Consider the following 21,866-nt stretch of genomic DNA (forward strand, 5'->3'; position numbering starts at 1 on the left):
CACCTTTTTCTCTCCTTTTCAGAGTATCTCCTCTACAGAAGTCTGAAATAGTAGACATGGTCAAGAAACACGTCAATGCCATAACACTTGCCATTGGGGACGGTGCCAATGACGTAGGAATGATCCAGACAGCTCACGTTGGAGTGGGGATCAGTGGCAATGAGGGCATGCAGGCAACCAATTGCTCGGATTATGCTATTGCACAGGTCAGAGGCAAAAAAGAGCAACTGCCATATCCTGTTGTCAGAAATGCGCTGTGTGGCCGTGTAGTGCTTGATAGCTTCTCCTAGCCTTCAAGCTAGGAGTATCTCTGCTCGTTCCCTTTTCAAGGCGGCTGTCTAAAGCAGATATCTTGGATGTATTTTTGGGATTCATTATTATGATTTTTGTATTCTTCAGGGCAAAGCTCCACCTTCCCTCAAAGTTTCAGTTTCCTCCTGACAGCTGTGCAATGTCTTGGTTCTTCAGTAATCAGGGAGAAACACTTTCTGTGATGCTTATGTTAACCTGCTTTTAAGTGTCACTTATCTCTCTTGGTGCAAGCTCTTTTCTCTTACTGTGAGTAGGCATTATAACCAGGTGTTGTGTAAGTTTGGCTGTTTGAAAAGTCTTATTTTGAGGTGTGTCCTCCTTTTTCTTTTTTTATTCCTCCCACCCCCATGATGTATCCAAGAATTGCTCACAGTTCTAGAGAACTGGCCAGCATCTTCATTTTAGGTATGTTATTTTGAACGTTATTTGGGTGAGTGCTCCCAAACTATCCCATCAAATTCAGCACTGATTACTTCAACTAAAGATGAGAGTAAAAAGCCTTTTTTGTTTTACTGAAGAAAGCAAGATGTAGAATAAAGACTTAAAAAGAAACATAAGAAAGAAAGGAGATGCTTCAGTTGCTGGACATCCTCTGAATACTGTTTACAGCTGGGGTGCTCTGTGTATGTGTCTGAGACTGATCGCAGGGCAAGAATGGATGGAGCTGACAGGAAGCAGAGATGATCTGTGAGCATCAGCTGATGTTCCCTTCTGGCAGGGTGTAGGCAGACTTGCTCTACCAAGTGATATGAAATATTACCATCTCTTGATATTTTCAGCAGAAGGTAAGGTTTTTAAAAGGCATGGATAATGCTGCTGTTTGTGCAGATAACTGTTTATTGTGTTAACCCTGCTGTGAAGCAAAGTGGCAGGCTTGTATTGCTGCTCTGTTCTGCGGTCTGATGAAGCACCCTGGGTTTCAGGCTTGAATAACTGAGACCTTTCACCAAATTTACCTTGAAAATTTTAGGTTGTTTAATCAAGGGCTTATTCTGTCATAAACAGTAGCATATTCCAAATATGTAGCATTATAGGAACTGCCATAATCATAAAGTCTGTGGTATCTTGTAATGACTTTCTCATTTTTAACTTTTGTAGACTATATATTGCTGCTTCTGTATAACTTCATTGAATGCTCTTTACTTAGACTTCCTCAGATAATTGATCACTTCCATTATAAGTAAGCATAAGCAGTGAGAGTTTTGTCCATAGAGGGCCCTACACACTTAATTCCTTTTGTGTTAGTTGCAGTAAAGTTAAATCTGCAGAAGTAATTTCATGTTCGTGTGTTGCTTCTGCATTAACAAAAACCACTGTCTTTGGATTTAGTGTTAGAATGCGGAAGTAAGTTGCTTTTGGTTTAAATTCCAGTCAGGGAGTTTCTGACAATAGCAATGAATCTTAGTTCAATATGAAATAAAAGGTGGTCCTACCAGCACAGAATTTGAACTTTCAAAAATGAGTAAAACACTGTGGAACTGTATTTTTTGTGTAGAAGAGCTTTGTGCTGATTAAAAAAAACTTACAAATGAATCCCTCTTGTAAAGGAGACTAAAGTGTATGGTAATGTGTGTTTCAAAAAAAAAAAGAGTGTTCAAAAGAAAAACTTGATCTCCTTGGGTATATGTCTTTCAGTGAAGACATGTAACTCCCACTAAAGCATTACTGTATGTGCATGCCTTGAAGGCAGAGTATGTTCTTATTGAGTAATTTAAGACGACCACTATAATGTAGCATCTCATGTTCAAATGGTATTTCAAATGCAGTGGTGCCAGAAGTAGGCACTTACGGAAGAGAAAGTCTCTATATAGGCTCGTTCAGGATTCCAGGGGGAATCAAAGCATAAACCAAACAAAAATAAAAAGGCAACTTGTGTCTGACTCTACTCCGAATAGCTTCCACAGGTGCAAGGAGCATCTGTTAGAATCATCCTTTTCCCTTGAAATGATATTGAACTAGTAATCCATATTTAGAGAATTCCCAAACCAAATGACCTAACTGTTTAGAGACAGTAGTAGAATTTAATAACTTGTTTCCTCAGTAAAAGGCTTAATCTTTTTAATCCAGAGAGCATCTGGTGTCTAGGGACTGTTTCCTTTTCTTAACTAGGAAAACTTCTTTCTTAAACAAATGTTCATGTTTCAGTTTTCCTCTTTGGAAAACTTGGCTTGCATTTTGGATGCATTTTCATAGTCTTAACCCCTCTCCCTCCCCCCCAACATGGCATCACCTCATCCTTTAGTCAAGATGGGGGTATCTTTCTAAAAGATAATCTCTATATAAAAAAAGTTATGCTAGGATTGATAGAGAGATGACTGTGAAAACTTCTAGAAGCTGTTTCGCAGGTAGGCCGGCCAGATGGTTGTAATGTTCCTTTCTGATTTAAAACTCCATAAATACAGTAGTGTCCAAACAAGGGCAGTGTCTTAGTAGAGCCCTATCCCTACAGTTGCTGAAGTATGCCAGAAGCTGTGTGTTTACATAATTTCAGTGAGCAGCATCAAAATAAATTTAATTCCTTGCCACATCTTAATGGGACTCTTCACCAGTGTGAACAGTATCTACCATGCTAGTATCTACCATGCAGTGCACTCATTTTCATGAGAGTACAGACGAGAGCAATTAATGGTAGGATTTTTTCCTTGCCTTGAGCTCCAAAGACTACATCTGAGATGGTTCCTTGTTAGACTTAGCAGAGAGAAAGATGTTAGGGTGTGTCTAACTACTTTCTACAAAAGGTGTTTGGGGTGACTTGTCAGGATGTAGTGGCAAGTTTCCCATCACTTGCTGATGTGTTTTGTTATTGAATTTTGATGAGGAAAGTTGTAGCTGGGCTGCCTATTAACTGAGGCGTTAGGTGTCTAGTAGGTCAACTACTCCCTTGTGAGTGTCCCCCTTTCAGTCCTGACTCAAGTTGGGCAGAGACTGAACCGTGAAGCTTGCTTCACTTTTATTTTCTCTCCTTCTTTCTTGCTGGCATATCCTAACAAATCTGAGTTGCTGATGCATGGGAGAGAGCCTGTTCTTACAGGATTTGTGGTTCAGTGATTTCAGTGCTGGAAATCATGGAAGCAGAGCTATCTCATGACAGTCCTAATTCTTTACTGCAGCTTTCAATTTCAAATAAGTTTTGGTTAAAATAAATGATCTAGAATCTAAATTTAGGAAGTAAAGCTTTTCCTATCAAGTCACTTCATGGAAAAGAAAGCAAAGCAAATAATGGTCCCACCTTAGTGTCCAAGAACCCTTCAGGTACACACGTGCTGAACAGTAAATCTAGCCGCCAGTTTGAGCTGTCTGTAACTGGACAAAAGAGGAATGCTGCAGGCCATATAAAAAGTTCACTGACAGAGCCAAGACTAGGAAATTATGCATTTCCTAGGCTGCATTGTGAGACTGCTTCTATAAAAGTCCATTTTCAAAACTGCTGAATTGAGAAGCTGAATTTGAGCTGTAGCTGTGGTTCAAACTAGCGTTAAAAGGTATCCATTTTTACAAGATTCATTTACTTGCCCTTTTTGGCAAATGCTCCTTCTTTTTTATACAGTATTTTTTGTGCTTTCTATAACACACGATTGCATACATTTTGTGGGCTGAAAATATTAATGTAAGTATTCATTCTCTATAAAAGACTCTATGCATCTATTTTTCCACTGTGTTCCCCCCTTGTGCATTTTATTTCAGCTCAAGACAGTTCTAATTACCAGACTGTTCGTTTAACACAGAGAAGGGAGATTCTGAACCTTGTAAGCCCTCAAACACAGGAATTTTCTTTGACCATGAAATGAAGAGTTCACATTCATATTCAACCCACAAGGCTATATTATGTTAACCTTGCTTGATTTTGCTATCAGGATAGTAATACTAATTAAAGACTTCTTGCTGTTCAAAGCCAGTGAAGACCACTTAAACATTCAGAGGTTTTGCTACAAAAAAGGCTTTTCCTGTAAATATTTTAAGTGTTGTTTTTTGCATGTATGTTCTGCTAAGCTATTTAAATACTGTGCTTGAAGAACAGCTTTCATAGCTGATCTGAGTTTTTTCTTCTGAGGGCAGGGGTTTACTTTAACCAATTTTTTTAAACAGTTCTTCATATATGTAAAAACTCGTTTTCTCTCTTTCAGTTTTCCTACTTGGAGAAGCTGTTGTTGGTCCATGGAGCTTGGAGTTACAATCGAGTTACCAAGTGCATACTATACTGCTTCTACAAGAATGTAGTCTTGTATATTATTGAGGTAAGAGTAAATGGATGGGTCTTACTGGTGCTTACTCCTCAAATTGTCTCTTATAAAAAGCAAAACTCATCCAAATGGGTTGAGCTAAAAGGACTGACATTTTTTTCCATGTTTAACAACTTAAAATTCTGTTTCCTTTCTCAGATTAAGTTAGTTCACTTGAATCTTTTAATGTTTGCAAAAGGAAAACTGAAGGTTTCAGTACAGTGAAGCCTTGCATATGAGATGTCAGGGACAAAGTTCATTCCTTCTGTGCAAATGTTCTTATTGAAAGCTTCTTTGTATGCATGGAAATGTTACAATTAGAGCTTATATTTATAAAACTTGAATTTGGGGCTAAAATTAAATCAAAAGTTCATTTAATAGAATTGGGAAGAACTCTATAGGCAAATAATAAACTAGGCAAAAACTAGCTGTTGCTTCCAAATTATAAAAACCATAGCTTAGCTGGAACTGAAATTAGTTTGCCTTCTCTTTTGGAAAGAGAGGACATTTTGCCTTACAACGCCAGTGAAATTATAAAATTAATCAGGTTATTTGATTTAGTAATATTTTAGAATGTAACTAAGTATGTTTTGAAAAATTAAGTGCCTGAAGATGCCAAGTAGTGAAACTGGATTTTAGAGGGCTGAATACTGTTATGAACATTAATACATTGCATTTCAGCCTGCTTAGATAGGAGCGTAGTTCTCATGCTTCAGGATATAGTCTTGAATTTAAGATCGATCAGGAAGGGATGCTTATTGTGTGCTGTTGCCTATTTAGAAACACACAAGGAACTTTAATTCAATGGATTTGTCATGAGTATCAAGTGGTCACTTGGTACAGCAATTTCCACATTGTTAATCGGTTTTATTTATATATGTCGATGTGTATATATTAGGTTTTCTATTTCGTTCTACAATTAAGCAGACATGAATGAGGTTAACAGATAAGAAAATTAGAACATTTATAATTAGGCAGCTAGTTATATCGATTACAGGAGACAGTGGGTAAGCAATGCTTTACTATTCAGTGAATCATATCATGGTCAGTGTGTGTATACCTGACTCCCTCAGGGCCTGATCATCTTTTATGCACGATGTTAGGCTCTTAGAGAAAAAATACTCTCCACTAACTTGCTCCATTTTTCCTGTGCTAACTATTTCTGAATGAGCTGTTGGCTGTTATAATTTCAACACAGATCAGTCTATTTACTGCAAGAGAGTTACTCTATGCAATCAAAATAATGGCAGTGTTTTGCTGTAGTGGGTGAGAGCAGGATGGCTGAATGATATACAGTATGCTAGACTTGTGAAATAATATGAGGAGTTAATTTTTTTCTAAATTTTAAGCATACAAATCTCGACTGTGTTCCAACCCTTTAGCCAGATTCTCTGCCAAATTTAAATCCATGTTCCTGAGATTTCACAGGTGTGTTCTTGTCCTAGTGTAGAAGCCACCTTCAGAGCTCTGGGACGACTTTAGCACACTTAAATAATTAAGATTTGGTTCATGTTTTACTTTCTGAAGTAGTCCTTAGTTTGCCTTGGGCTGATCATAACTCATGTTTTTAGCAAGGTTTTTTAAGTGTTGTTGGAAATTACAATAATATTCATTATTGTGCAAAAGAAATATAAGTAATTTTTAAAAGAACTTTTCTAGTGGTTTTTTTATTGAGCATAGGAGTTGCTGGGGTTTTCCCTGAAGTGTTCCGAAAATGCTTAACAGCTTCATGATTGCCTTCTAGGATTCTTTTCTCCATTTGAAAATTAGTTTTGAAAGTCCTGCTTCTTGCCCATTGTAGCAGTGTGTGTCTTTGCTTCATTTACCTTATTTACTGTCTGACAATTAAATGAAGTTCTGCATCAAATGTATGGCTAAATTATGCCTTCCCATGTGAGCAGCTGTGGAAGGTGTTGAAGACAGGTGAAGGCCTCTGGGACCTCCAGCCTGAAGTAGCTTAATCATCTTACCATAGGGAGGAATTTTATTAGGCAGAGATATCACTCTATGATGCATAAAATGCAAGGCTACTCCGAGAACGTGAGGTCAGATGTTCTCTTCACTGTATTAGTCTATGTTCAGTTCTTTCTGCATACCGTACTGAGGCAAACAAGCTTTTGTGTCTTCTGATGTCCATGACTAAGGGTGGGAGTCAGTTCCATTTAACACCTGAGCACTGAAAAATGTGTAACGAGCTTCAGCCCTGTGCCTTGGTTTCCCCTCTGTGCTCATGCTGCATAGAAGTTGGGAGCAAGTTTAAGTCTTAAGGGAGGTGAGGTGACAGAAGAAATCTTGTAGACCTGCAGCAATGGGAAGAGCTCAATTTGGTTTTAGTTCCCCTGGTGAGTTTACCTAGTGGCCTTAAGGAAATTCCCCTCCAAAACTCTATAAAACTAACCAAACTGCCTGGAAACCAAAGAGACACCAATTTTGGTATCCTAGGCATGCAGGGGAGAGAGAGAAGAGGTCTCTAATTCCCTTCTTAGCTTTACACAAAGAAAGCTGAGTTGTTTTGTATTTCTGCTGTGAAAAAGAAGCTTCTCGGGAGCGCTGATCAGTTTGTGGTACAGAGTGATGCTCATGAAAGAGAAGCTCCACAAGGGAATAAATCCTTCAACTTGAGAGAATGGTAGTTGAGTGCCCAGCACTCCTGCACTGTTGCTTGTGCACATGGTATGTTCCTGATTGTTTCCCAATGCTCTGGACAAGTTTAATATTTACCTGTACTTCCTGCTTGGATGTGGGGTGTATGGGGAATATTCTTTTAGCATTGTAATGAAACAGGAATTTGAACTTGAACTACTTCCTAAATTAATCTTCTAAAGGATTGTACTGAGTAAATATTTATAGGGTTGAATCAAAAAAAGCACATTGGTCAATATGATTGTCAGTTATACCTTTGTTACTGTATCTGTTCTATTTCAATGAAGCTTTAACACCTGAGGAATAACTATAGTAAGCCTTATGTAAATGAGTTTTGCAGCAGTGAAGCACTGGGGCTCATCATAACTCTTATTCCTTGATACTTTCCAAATATCAGAGAGAAATAAGAGGTGGTACTCAGGCTTAGCACACAACATCCAGATACAACTTGCAGAGGCATACATTAAGATTTAAGTTAATTAAACAGTGATAAATGCTTGAGGAGCACATATTGCTGTCTCCTTTCCTAGCATCCCAGCAATTGTATGTTAAAACTCCTAATACACTCAGAAGTTCATCTTGATACCAATCACTCTTTTATACCAGGAGGACCCAAACTTTGGCATCCCTGAAACATTAAATTTCATCAGCTTTCCTTCAGCTTCTGGGAAGAGTGATAATTAAAATACAGAATTTGGGATTTGATGGGAAGTGTACTCAGGTGACTGGCATCATGGACTTTACTCCTAAGAGATGCTGCTGGGTTAAGTCTGGTGCTTACCTTCCTGCAGTGGCTGATTGTGGAGAGACCGGGGCCCCAGGAACTGTTTTCAGCTGCTTTGACAATGACTAAAATGTGTGCCTATATTGGGACAATTTCGTGCAGCTAGGGAGCTAATATAGCAGAAGGCAGGCCTTGTAGTCTAGTGATTGCAGGGAAAATGGAGATGAGTGTATTTTCCCTCTCCCTTGATTAGGCCTTCCTAATTTTAAGAGGTGAATTGTAAGGCATCAAAGCGATAAAGCTCAGTGAAGTCTGAGAAGATTTTGGTTTGGCTTAACAGCTGGAAACCCGATGTTGCTCTCCTTTCTCTGACCTGATCTGTTTCCTTTTGCATTTCTTCATTATTGTCCTCCTGCCATTCTCTTAATTTCCCCTCTTGATATTTGAAAATAGAAAACTTAGTGAAATATAAATCAAAACCAGAAAGAGAAGCGCGTCCTGGAAATTCAAGTCCTTTCGGTGTGATTCTTAGCCTGATTCTTGAGCCCTTGCATGTCAGTGCTGTCAAGGTGCTTCAGGGTGTAAAGTTGGGGTTCCTTCGCTTATGGCCTCACTTACTGGCAGAGGGGTGCATAATCAAGCCTTTCCATCCACAGAGCTGGTTGATAGATGAATTGCTGCCACTTCCCCACTCTGGCTGGCCCTGCTGGGTCTGTCCTTACAGTGGCAAGGGAATCTACATAGAAAGCTACCAAGATGGCTTCAGGGATCAAATGCAAATATAAAACTTCCTCTTTGGTGTCCATTCTTGTATTTCCTGTGTCTGGTTGCAGTAGCAGTGTGCAATAAAGCCGTTACTGAGGAAAGCCAATCATTCAGCATCATCCTGAAGCAGAAGGTCAGTGACAGGGTTTTGGCTTTTAGAGATTTGACAGACAAATACCTGGGCATCATTACAAAACACCATCTCATTCAATTATTTATGTAGCTGTCTTTAAACTGAGTAGTGAAACAACAGATCTGTTTCACATCTGTTGAGCAGATACATTTCACTGGAGATGATATAAAGTTGTCCTGATGACATCAGAGCTTTGAAATATAGCTGATTTCAAATGTAAAAGAATACAGGAATGTTGCTTTCATGTCATGCTTGGAGAAGTAGAAACACAGCAAGATCAAAGGCAGTATCAGAAATGTCAGGTAAGAGTTCAAGGCATTTGGGAATGGTTCTATGGAAACAGTAGCATGGAAGATAGCTTTCAGGCCAACACAGTGTGCAGGAAAAATGTGCTTAGTACTTCACTGGAGCATGTTGTTTATCTGAAACATACTTAATATGAAGTGCTTTTGTATTATGTATTGCAGAGTGGCAGGGGAGAATAGGTGGTTCCTGTGTCAAGGTCTGGTGGTGTTAGGGCCATGACAGAGAAATTAATGGCAAGTGGGAAGGGGAGGGTATAGTGTACATACCTTGACGCTGCATTATTTTCTTTTGTGCCTTAAGAATCCAGAGATAAGTTGTAAGCCCAGACTGGAAAGCTGTTTCTTTGTGGAGGCTGAGAGGGAAGTCTTATATGTGAGCAGTGTTAAACAAACAAGATAAATGTACTAAAGAACAAAACACCAGGATCATAGTTTGTCTTTTAGAGCTGAATTTTCAAGTCTTAAAAGCTCTGAGTAAACACAATGCCTAGATAAACGTGCTTTTAAATAAGTGGTGATTTTGTGAGTCTAGCAAGGTCTGGCAGTGAGAGCTGTGGGGTGCTCCACATACTCTTAGTGGTCACCACTTCAGACTAGCCGATAGCACAATCTGTGCAAGCACACATGAAATGTTGCTGCATGAGACCTTTCATTCATTTTTCCTGTTTTCATGCTTTCCTGTCAAACACAACAGGTTATTTTTAAAAATGTGGAAAGCAGACATGGGAATTTTAGGCCTCTTACACTCAATTCTGCATGCCATTTGGGTATCTGATATGATACTAAAAATATACAGCTCTAATGCTTCTGTGTGCTTATCCCTGATTTATGTAATCTGACTTACCTACATCCCTGTGCTTTCTGTTTCCAATTGACTTTGCAACTCTGAGGGTACAGCCAGGCAGTAGAAAACCTTACGCGTGGGGATTTTTGCAATGAGTTGAGGACTGAAGTGCAATAATTGTTGTCATAAAAAGCAACTTTGTTAAAAGAGAAGAGCAGTATTTTCCCCCAGTGTTAAATTAAGGATAAGAACATCTGGTTGTAAAATTCTCTAACAGAGATAACAATAATACAGGCAGCTAGCTGTCTTGCCATGCTTATGTATTCAAATTATTCACTTGCCTGTTCAAATACTTCAAATGCCAGTAGGCATTTAACAGTCATTACTTCTGTGTGCATATACTCGGTGTGATAAGCTTGTAACAGTGCTGTATCATGATGAAGCAAAGTAGGAATGTGTGTGATATTTCCATTTTACATAATTTGGAAATCTGGCTTTTGAATTCTCACAAATGCATGCAAATCCTGAATAAGTAACTTATTCTCTGTGGACAGGTGCTTTCAGATAGGCAAAAGGTGGGATTCAGGGTCCTTAAGATTGGTATCAGGTGTAAATTTAGGTGCCTGAGGGAAACCTATGTCGTGTCCATGTAGATGGCCCTTATGGATGCTCTGGGGTCATGGAGAGCAATATGGGACTGGCAGGTGTGCCACAGGACCTGCCAAAGACCTTCACCTGTCTGAAGCAGCAGCAGCATTATTAGTACTTAGAGGTCTATGTTAAGGTAACTGAATCCTATCCAGAAAGTGAAGGAGTCTTTTTTGTTGTTGTTGTTCATTTGTTTTTGAAACATGTAAAAAGAAAGGAATCCAAACCCCTCAGCTTGGGTAATGTTAATCAATTCAAAAAGTGCAGAATATTTGTGGAAGTTATAGTACCGAACTTGCAGACCTGGAAAGCACAGTAATGGACACAGTGTGAGGAGCAAAGCATGTGAGACTCAGCACTGTCTCCTGATAATTTTTGGAAAAACAGGTCTTACATGTGTGCTTGTTTTTCTTTTGCACTGTTTCCTATCAGCCTCATCCACAGGTTTAACATGCAGAAGAAGACGACCTAGGGCAGCACAGAAGGTTATCCCCTTCCTGCCCTCCAAAGAAGCTAATCATAGGATCCAATTCAAGAAAACATTCTTTAGTAGCAATAGTTACAGAAAACAGATCCTGCAAATAGTCTGCCAAACTTCTTGGAATATCATAAAATACAGTTGGCCAACCTAATCCAAAATTGTCCAGATAGTGCTTTGCTTTTTGTTCTTAAAATATATATCCTAATTCTTTCTCGGCTGATTTACAGTGCCTAGTTTATATTGCTACCAGTAACAATTTATTCCATATTTCAACGCCTCTGTTGTCTGAAGAAATTCAGAATTGCGTATAGGCTGGTCTCACCAACTTTAATCCATGACTGACTTCTTGGTTTTTGGATTTGTAATTGAGTATGTTAATCCCAAGAGTTTCCAAGGAATCAGTAACAAAGATAAATCCATGCTAATTTTCCTTTCTTTTGTAGTGCTGTGCACTGCACAGTGAATCATTAGAGAGCAGTCCATCTTCCTTGAAAACCAAATTGACTCAACTATTAAATGGCTGGGTTTGAATTTTTTCCAACAATTTTCAAAAGTGATGGAACGAGTACCAGCATTGTTCTGACTTCTTATGAACACTGCCTTGATTACACCCTACAACCAGGACAGCTTGTAATTTTTCAACATTCCAAATATTATAAATGATAAATTAGGTTCCTTAGCGTGGTCTCAAAATCTCTAGGTGAAACACCTACCAGGTTCAATACATGCTGCAATAGTCTACTTCAGGAGATCTACTGTGATACTTTGCTGGGCAGCTAATATGTTCAGAGTGCCTGGATCCATTTTTTGTGTATGGGGTGTATGTATGTAAGGGCTGTATGACAGGCACAGTGATTTTTTTTTTTTTCCTCTGGTAAAATATGCTCAATTTGATGTGAAAAATCTTAATTTCATATTTGGAGATCTTATAACAAAGCAATAATAATGCTGTTCTCTAAATTTGAGGCCATTAAATGTGAAACATTAGCCATTTCCTGAGCAATGTGTTCATCAAAGCCAGAATTCTGTTATCAGTAAATGTTTTTTCAGTTTAACTATGTCACCAATGAAAATGCAAGTTGATGTTTAGAAGGGAGATAACCTAATGTGAGGAAACTTTTGAGAGAGAAGCTAAACCTGTATTATGAAAGTTAGGAAAACCCGAACCTAGGGTTTTTTCCATCACACAAAACCAGCTTTGAAATTCAGGAGTTTGTTCTTGATTTCAACCCCACTTTCTTTCCAAAAGCTAAAAGTTTTCATCTCAAATATAACTCTTCTTATGGCTTTGAATATTGACTTGAAAAACATTGACTGCTCTGACCCAATAATACTGGATAACCCATTGTTTCAATAAAAATAAAGGGGAACGGTTCCTATTTTCCCATCCACCTAGGCCAATTCAGTGCATACGGCATTACTTGTGGGTACAGAGGAGGCCAAATTTCAAATTTGTGTCAATGTTAAGAGTGCAAATAAACCTTATCAGGGAATAACTTGCGCTTAGCACATTCATGCTGAATTTAGCAATGTATGCTGTACTTTGCTGAAGGGGGTAAAAAAACAAACAAACAAACAACCCACTATATACATAGCTGTATATATGGTAATACAGCTCTTTACAAATACATCCTTTGGGCCTGTACTGGTTTTCTTTATATCTGGCCTGTACCCCTACTTCCTTTACTAGAGACATTCCTGATTTACATGGGAATAACTGATAGCAGAGTAAGGTCCCATGCGTATCGTATGTATGAAGAAGGGTTTTTTGTCCATTTTGCTTTTTGCTAGACAGAAGCCATTGCCTGGCATGTTGAAGGTGTGAGGGTTTCTTCTTTTTCACCTGTACCTCATTGCTCTAAATAGCTATGTTCAAAATGCATTTCTACAGCGATTTACTTACTTTTGAGAATGGTAATAAAAGTGCTTACACATGAGGCTACATTTTGCCAAAGAGGACTTGGTGATAGACCCTGGCCCCCGTGACTGCTAGCAAATCGGAACGGTGAGTTTAATTCTCTGGTTTAGAAGCTTTGAGGCACTCATGTTAAAATGGCCCTATAAGTGTGCATGTTCTGTAACTTAATGCAACTTGGAAGACACTAGTCTTCCAGGGGAGAGAAAAGCAGAATTACTTTTACTCAATTAGCTGTATCTGCTGCAGTTAAACTCAGACGTTTTCCTGGTATTTAAAAACGCTGCTTAGCCTAGGTGTGAGGAGGAGGGGTTTGCAGTTCTTTTTGCACAGCTCTTTATAAAGCATTTTTAGGTGGTACCAGAGAGTTTGGAAGTATTGCAGACAAGGGGTAGTATTGATTCATGAGTCATGCTTTTGTGCAATTTCACAAAATCCTTTAACTTTTTATTTAAGTCTGAAGTACTCTGAAATTTAACTTGGAGCCCACTTTTGGAAATGTATGGTGGCTTGCCTTTGAGCAGTCCCACTGAAGTCACTGAATACTAATTGCATTTTCTACTTTCCTGGCAATTCTTTGGAATAAAATGAGTTTATTTGTCCCGAGCCATGTGCTAGGATATTGTTTGCTGTTGTGTGCTTGTGAACAAAAAGTGTGCAGGTCTGTGTGGGCTGCATTTCACTTGTCTGAACTGAATAGTTGGCTGCCAGCTGCTTGCCCAGCAGGTAAGGTGAGGCTGTACAGCTTGATATTTCTTGAGCATGAGTAACTTGATCATAACACTGAAACGTTTTGTTTTGGTGTTCAGTTTTATCATCTTGAAGCATTTTACTAGTACTGTCTCTTCGTTCTTGGGAATTCAAGCAAAAAAGATATCCTTACCTGAGCTCCTGTCCAACAGCAGTCTCATTGTCAACTTCTCCTTTCTAGTTGTTAAGGGCATTTCTCTGGCATGTTTGGAGACACCACTGCAGTATGTTTCTAATGGCCACATTTTCTAGTGTCCTGTAGTACAGATACATGCAGTTGATTAGTTCATAACTTCTACTGTCTTAATACTGCTTCACAGACAACTACAAAAACCTTCTGAACACTAGTTCAGAAATGTGGTGTCACCAGATTTTTTTGAATATAAAATTTCTTTCCAGTATCTACATCATGAACTGAGCTGGTCCTGATTATTTTGAGGTTTCTTGGTTTTTTTAGGATCATGACCCAAAGAAGCTAGGGCAGAGAACAAATTTAACTGAATACAGACTCCATTTTTAAATGCTGCAAGAAAATAATTTTGCCATTTCACTTGGATGAGCACTAATGATAAAAATACCTCTATCTAGTTTCACTAATTAACCACTAGAGATTGTTTTATTTTGGGATTCATAAAAGGCATCTGTAACCTAGTTTAAGTGCATGTACAGGATTTAAAATAAAATGTATCTTATGTTTGTGAAGGAAAGAATCTAGAATATAAGTTTGGCGTTTTTGTTTGCCTGAGTTCAAGGTCTTGAACCAAATTTTTTTAGTTCATAGCAAGGTCAGAGGTAAAAAATACACCATATCCTCCATGATCAGTCCAGCCCCCAGTCCAAATCTGGAGCAGCAGAGGTGTTGCTTTCAAATGTGCTTTTACAGGCTCTTCTGCTGTAAAACCACTTCAGTGGTTTGACTGTATTTGACCCAAGGGGTATCTGCCCTGTAAGGAGCTAGAGCTCTGTGGCTGGGGACAAGAGAAAAGGAGTTGTTATCACTCAGTGCCCCTGAGAGGTTCCCTCCCTGTGAGGGAATCCTGCATCACTTAATTGAGCTGGCATTAGGATGCGTTGGACTGTGTGATAGCACAAAACAAGCGTAACAGCTTTGAGTAACCTGTCCAAAACAGGTTATTTTTTTTCACTCTTTGTTGAGATGCTGAGGACAATGCAGATAGCTATGACTATTTATAAGCTTTTGGTTATTTAGCATGTTATTGCTTTTTAATCTCCTTGCACTTTACAATGAAATAGGTTAGAACATATTAAAATGCACTAGAAATAGCAAATCTTGCTACCTAGTGATAGTATTACTTCTGAGTCATACAGTCTATTTTTCTGAAAAGATGTTAAAAATGAGTCAGTTGCAGATATTCTATTGCCATTCCATAACATTTTCCATTAGTTCTCCTCTTCCTCACTACTTTGAACCTAACTCTTTTCTTGAACCATTGCAATTTGAATGCAACTGCTTGGAAGTAAGGGCATCCTGGACCAATGTTTTTTTTGGTATTTCTGAACCAAGATTAGCAGTTCACTGTAATTGGGCCTGTGTCAGACAAGGGAGAGAAGAATCAGGACTGATACTTAAAGGCTGAGACCACCATCATCTTAATACATGTTTGTGCACATACTTGCACATTGAATATAAACATCAATACAGTCAGTAATCATGGGCTTAAGCTAAAATCCCAGAACTACACCCCAAAAGGCACAGGGGCCCATGCTGTGGAAAAGCGAGGGCTAAGTGGTCTTGATGCATGTTTGTGTGTTACAATCCGGTTCTGCCTCATCAAGACAAAGACATGGATAACCACTGGTGACTTCATGCTGTCAGAAGAGTGAAGGAGGTCAAAACTCGGTCTGCTAGTTTTTAAACGTGACAAATTTATTTTACTTACTTTCTTCTTGCTAGATGTCTCTACATTCATGCAAAAGCAATTAAGGATTTGGAAGGCAAGAAGATGGAATATATTAGCCTTAGCTGCATTGAAGTTCTGCAGGGATTCAGTGAAAGTATATATATTTTCATATAAACTGTATAAATATTATGTGTGTAAGAAAAGAAATCTAACACTGTATGCTCTCATCCAAAAACAAATAATGCTATCTTTATTAATAAATGACAGTGCAGATTAATTTTATTAATGTTAACTGACTAAAATATGTAGACGGTTCAGTAGCAGCAGAAGTGTAAGCCATCAGTAACTGGTAACACCTGAAGCTCTCAGTATTATTTGTGATGATGGTTCCTGTCAAGTTCAATTTTGGTAGAAAAGCGAGTCTCCCCTTTGGGTTTACTAACAGTGCCTTGACCTTTTCTCCCTTCTGTTGCCAAGGAGTGACAGGTGTCTGGAGCAGCTAAGCAGTATGACAGTCAGCCTGTGCTTTGTGTCAGCTGGCATTCATTAGCATTAAAAATGACATGTGGTTTTGTACTACTTGGAAATGTGTTTATGCCTATTAATACATCCTGCTTCATGGACAAGATAGGGATAGATTATTGAGTTGCTTAACTTCCCCTGTTTTTCTTTTTTTTTTTTAGTGTGGTGATTGAATATGTAAATGCATGAAATCCAAGAAATTTCAAGATGTGACTTCCATAGTGACATCATTAATCCTTGTTTGCCTGCTGCAGTCTGCCTCAGTGGCACCACGCTATGCTGTGGTGGTCGGTCCAGCAGCTTTCTGCACTGGGAGCTTTGTGCGGTGCTCGCCTTCAAGGTGCCACTTCCCTTAGAAGGTCCAAGTCCCTCCAACTGTGTCATGCATCTTGCTATACCTATCACTGGCCTGTGCTTTCACCATCGCTTGAATCCACAAGTGGGCTGTGCTTTAATCCAACATAAATGCACACTGCCATTAAAAAGGGCAGTCTGATCTTCATTTCTCCCTAGGAGTGTGTTCTTTTCCCCCTTCCTTGCCAAAGCGCTAGTGTTTATACAGCTGCAGGATGAGCTCTTTAAGGTTAGAGTTCAGCCAGATCATGTTCCTGGTGTACACAGGAGTTCTTGGACGAGAGGTAGGACCAGCTCTTCCAATGGCAGCACAGACTTTTGTCAGACTTAAGTGTACATGTTATTTTAGTAAGCTAAGGTGGGAGCTTTTGCTTGTGCATCTGCAGAAGAGACAAAAAATTTTTGAGGTAGAGCAGGTGAAGGGCATGAATTGGTGTTCATGATATCCCTAGTAATCTCATGGCATAACTGCTTGGGGACTTATAATCAACCAATTTTTCCCTTTTGGGCTGTCTGGGTATCTGTTACTCAAAGACATCCCAAATGTAGAGCTGGGGAAGAGGGAAGGAAGTTGAGAAGTGGTAGTTGATCCCCAAGGCACATCTGAACAAAAAACCCTTTCCCTATGTCAGTCACGTGTTGTTCATATGCACAAAGAAGCTATGATCTCTCAAAAACTGAGAATACATTGGAGACTATAATTTTAACAGAATGTATACACAATTACTGTATTTTGTGGTGTGTGATTTGTGGTATTTGGGGGGAGATCTTTAAGAATATGCATTAGGCCATCTGGGCAGCAAGGAGGAGCTGGCTTGTGCTAAAATACAAGGTATTCCTGCAATGGAGGAGTGATAAAATGATAGCAGTGAAAGTCCTGGCAGACTTTGCTTCTCTGGAAAGCAATTTTTCAAGCAGTTCCTAATTTATGCTGAGTTGAAGAAGGTGAGAGCAGTAAATCTAGGGGAAGAAGCAGGAATATGTTACCTAAAACCAGGATAGTGCTTCAAGGGATGCGACACATGAGAATTACTGTTCTCTTCAAGTTGCCTGATATTGCTAAGAAAGTGTTCTAGGGAAGGCATGAGAGAAAAGCTAGAACGTTCTAAAATATGGACTAGGATTGGAAATCTGTGTTTGGCTTTTGGCAACATAAACTACAAGTAAGGCTGGCAAGCCCTCCATTCTTGGGCTTGGAGAAGAAAGGGGAGTGTATGCTGGTGGTCTGTGAAGGGTCTCCATGGGGTTTGTAAAGCCCACTTTGGTTGGGGGGGAGGTGGTATTTGGATAGGCACAAAGCTCTCCCCTTTTAACTTCTCTCTCTCCCTGAGGAGGACGTCTGTGGTCTCTTCAGCAATGAAGTCATCTTGTTTGCATTTTAAAAATGGTAATACACAAAATAATGCAATTTTTAGCATGCTGATGTTGATACTCAAATATATTGCTGGTATCTACATGGTTTCTAATGAATTACATTTTCTGTGGCTTGGTTCTGCTTACTGTCAGGATAGCTACACTCAGTGAGAACTACTCATGAGCATGAAGGTGTATCTGCCCAGAAGCTTGATTTCCCTGCCTGCCGCCCCCCCACCCCACCCCCCGAGTTTAACTTCATTCCCTATAGAGCAGGTTGTCACATCAGTAAATTATGGTCTCCTGAGAGCTCTGCTTTTCAGAAACTCGACACAATTCCTCTGGCTGTTGCCTGTCACTCTTCGTGTAGCTGACTGTATTGTAATCTGAGTGTTGGTGACTGATGGGGTTTTTTTGGGTGGCATTTTTTTGGTCGTGTTGACTGAGTCTGTCTTCCTACTTATTTTACTGGTGTGTCGGTGGGGAATCATGCTCATGAGAAGTTCCCAATGCTTCCTTTAACCACACTGGTATTCACTTGAGATTCATCACTAAATTTGTTATTCCTTTCTTACGAAGAAGCAAATCTACAGGTTTTTATTGCAGCCCCAAAGCAGCAGTAAATTATACAAATTCTGGGTACAATAAACTCCACTTGGGGTTGTGCTCAGGCACTTGGGGTTGTGCTCAGGCACTTGGGGTTGTGCTCAGGCACTTGGTTAAATTTCTCATTTGCAAGGAAAGTCGCTGCTGCATACACTTCTATAATATAAAATCTAGCAATACTCCCACATCTACTGTCACATTAAAAATTATGAAGATCAATGAAACTTTAATTATCATATTTCTCCATTTGGAGGTATAGCTGGAAGCCACTCTGGTGGGCAGGAAATGGCTGCTCTCTTCTGTTCGAGCAGAAGTAATTACTATACAATTCTAGTAAATGGGGAGAAACAGACCTTCACCTGCCTGGCTTCAGTTATTTTCCCCACCTACTGGCATCAGTCATAGTAAACTCCTGCAGTGAGTATGTACCTTGTTCCAAAAAGCAATTTTGGCAGATGACTGCCTGCTTAATGGTATACGAAGAATGATACCCTAAAAAAAATGGCTTTTGTATTGCATTTAAATAGCTCCTGGTTCCATTACAAATATGAAGTTCTCCTGGCCTCATCTTGTGGAGTTTGGTACTTGAGAACAATCTTTTGAGGTGTCGTTGTAAAAATAAAATTTAAAAAAATATTGTCAACTCTTGTCAGCACTTGTGGAGCTGGTGTAAATTTTGAGGGTTGGTTGTTTCCTCCACTGGGTGCCTGGGTCCTGCAGCAGTGTCACCTCTTGGAAGACATAGGCTCATTCCAAGCCAGCACTGTTACGTGTCTGGCTTCTGTGCTGGGAGCTGCAACACCATACTGGGGATAGTCCTCCTTAAATCTTTTTTCCTTGAATCACTGCTTTGACAGTAAAATAGATAATCCCTTTTAATTCCACAGCTCTGCCTCACCACCGAGTCTTTCAGCTTTGAAAAATAGTAGCAGAAGAAAAAGTAAACTTTTACATGCTGTAGAAACTCTGTGAAATCACGTTTGTTTTAGAAAAGCTGTTTTAGTTGCAATTGTGCTTTTGATATCAGTAAGAGGAGTGGTAATGTATCTTCTTACAGGATTTCACATTCAGTTCATTGGGTTTGTTTGTAGCAGTAGACAAAAAGTATTCTAACTGATCAGTTATATCAGCAGAAAACCACTTAGTATAGAAAGTAAAGGCATCTTTTTAGATTCCAAGTTTTTGTTTGAATATGTTCTCGAAAATCATTAATTATCTTTTTTTTGCCAAACTGTTCTAGGAAGTTCCATCCATGAAAAATCATTCGGGGTAATATCAGCGTTGCTCAAGTGCTCTCTGCTGCATCATCTGAGACTAATTACAATTAAATGAGAGAAGAATTAGAGGCTTTAAGGCATTTTCCTAGAAATGTGCATATTCTGTAGCACTTGTAGGTTTTTTCCTTCCAGTCCATGTAAGGCTTCCTTCTAAACTGAATGTGCATGTTTACATATGCACCACCTGAAGGTGTCTTGCTTTACCATTCATAAAAATGTTTACTGTCTGGTATAAAGCAGAAAGAGTACCTTTATAAAAGTTGTCAGTCACAGCTGTTCCATTATTTTGGGAAGAGGAGTAGAGAAAAAAAAGGATAAAACTGTAGTAGTACCAAAATGAAAACAGACTTCCAGGTTTCTCTTTAGTATTTTAAACAACTGGAAGTCCAGTACAGTTCCGTTTGAGAATTAATAGTTTAATATATTCTATTAATGATCAGTGAGTTTCAGCTATTTCCTGACAGGCATTTGGAACTGACTCACTTGGATGTGCATGTCCCTTTGTACCCTTGATGCATTTCTCAAAGAGGAGCTATTTCTGTGTTTGCATTACTCTTGCCTAAACCTGTTTCCCAAACTATTTTGAAATCCCCATTGTATGTACAGCAGGAGGCTATATAGTTGCAGTGTGTCAGACTTGATAATTCCCAATATCCCTCATCTTTAAAAGAAATCAGTTGCTGATGAAAATTTAAAAGGAATAGAGTAGAACCTGGGTATTGCAATTAATATTTTCAGTATTTGAATTTGTGGTGACTGTTTCCCAACATTTGAAACAAGGATTTAATTCTTTACTGAACTTTGTGATATGAAGAAAATCTTTTGATAGAATATCTGTAGCCTCAGGAAAATGAATCTGATGGAGCCAAATCAATTGCCTTTGTGGTACGAGTGTAAAATGTTCTCACTTGATGCTGCTGAAAAGAAAGGGTAAAAAATTAAACCATATCACTGCTTCCTTTCTCTCTAGAATGACAAGTTCCCTTGCAGCAACAAGTAATTTGTGGTCACTTCTTCAGTGAATTGATATCTGCTTTATGTAGTAATATAAAGTTTAAGTAAATTGCTGTCACTTCTAAAAGGTCAACAACAGCTTGAAGATGTTGCATTTTGTTTTTTCTAGGAAATATGCATGTGAGTGAGATGACATTGATTTCATGTTGGAAGGCAAAGTTTTGTTGAAAGACCATCCTGCTGGTATACACAAGAAAACCTGCCCTCAGTGCCAGTTGTTTTCTGTAATTCCTCTTAACCTTTCCTTGGATCCGCCCCTAAGAAAATCTACAGTGTATGCAACTTATGCTCAGAGGCCAGAATTTACAGCAAGGTTGTTTACGTCATTCTTTTCTGCCCTAATTTCCACCTTTACCATTCAGGTCTCCTTGGCTGATTTATCGTTGAGATGACTGAGAAGGCAGAAGTCTCCTATGGGTCAGTAAGGATGGGGGAGTAGCAGTGGATCTGCTGCTTTGAAATAGCAAATCTGAACTAGACTCAGATCATCGTGTTCCCATGGCCCACTTCTGTATGAAGTGTGGAATCTCCCTATCCTTTTAAAAAGAAAAGGTTGGCCTTGGCTTGATTCATACTTAAACAAAAGTTTAAGGCGTCGTCTTCAGCATCAGTGTAGGTGCCTTCTTGCTGCTCAGAGTAAGTAAAGTGGATTGAGTTTCAGTACCAATTGTAGAAAGTATTTGGAGATATCATTGGCAAACGTTAACAGCCCAAGGTCTACACTGCAGCAAGGCTTTTGCCTAGACAAAATGGAATGGACTGAGGTACCTGCTGACTAAATACAATCCAGTTTCACTATAAGTGGGTCTTACTTTTATTGTCTGCTGAGAGCATTCTCTTACAGGTAACGAATAGATCTACTTGAGAGCAAAACTCTAGCTTGAAAAGATACTGCTTAGTGACCTGACAACTTTTACCTCTCTCAATATAGAGGTTCAGTGTGGCATTTCTGGCTCCTGTGCAGGCTGGTGCTCTTTGTTGCAGAGTTAGATGCCAGCTTGGGGGCTCAACCCCCTATATCTTCCTTTCCTTCCTTTCCTCCTCTTCTCTCAGTTGGGCACAGGCTGGCAACAACAGTCAACTGTGGCTTTAGGCATCAGTCCAGTTCCAGACATAGTAGGAAAATTTCAGCTTATAATGACAATAATTTCTTACCCCTCAAAAGTTAGAGCAGAAAAGCTGACAGTATGGTTGGAGC

General features: G+C 39.2%; 1 protein-coding gene across 1 annotated transcript in view; it reads left to right on the plus strand.

The window, feature by feature from the left end:
* The window catches only part of ATP8A2 (ATPase, aminophospholipid transporter, class I, type 8A, member 2), a 277,748-nt gene that overhangs the window by 134,462 nt on the left and 121,420 nt on the right, over positions 1–21,866 (plus strand). The window contains exons 20-21 of the mRNA XM_009327758.1: positions 23–206; positions 4,437–4,547. Coding sequence (XP_009326033.1) covers positions 23–206; positions 4,437–4,547 — 295 coding nt within the window. The remainder of the gene's footprint in view (positions 1–22; positions 207–4,436; positions 4,548–21,866) is intronic.

Source organism: Pygoscelis adeliae, unplaced genomic scaffold (genome assembly GCF_000699105.1).
Source record: "Pygoscelis adeliae isolate BGI_AS28 unplaced genomic scaffold, ASM69910v1 Scaffold14, whole genome shotgun sequence".
NCBI lineage: Eukaryota > Metazoa > Chordata > Aves > Sphenisciformes > Spheniscidae > Pygoscelis > Pygoscelis adeliae.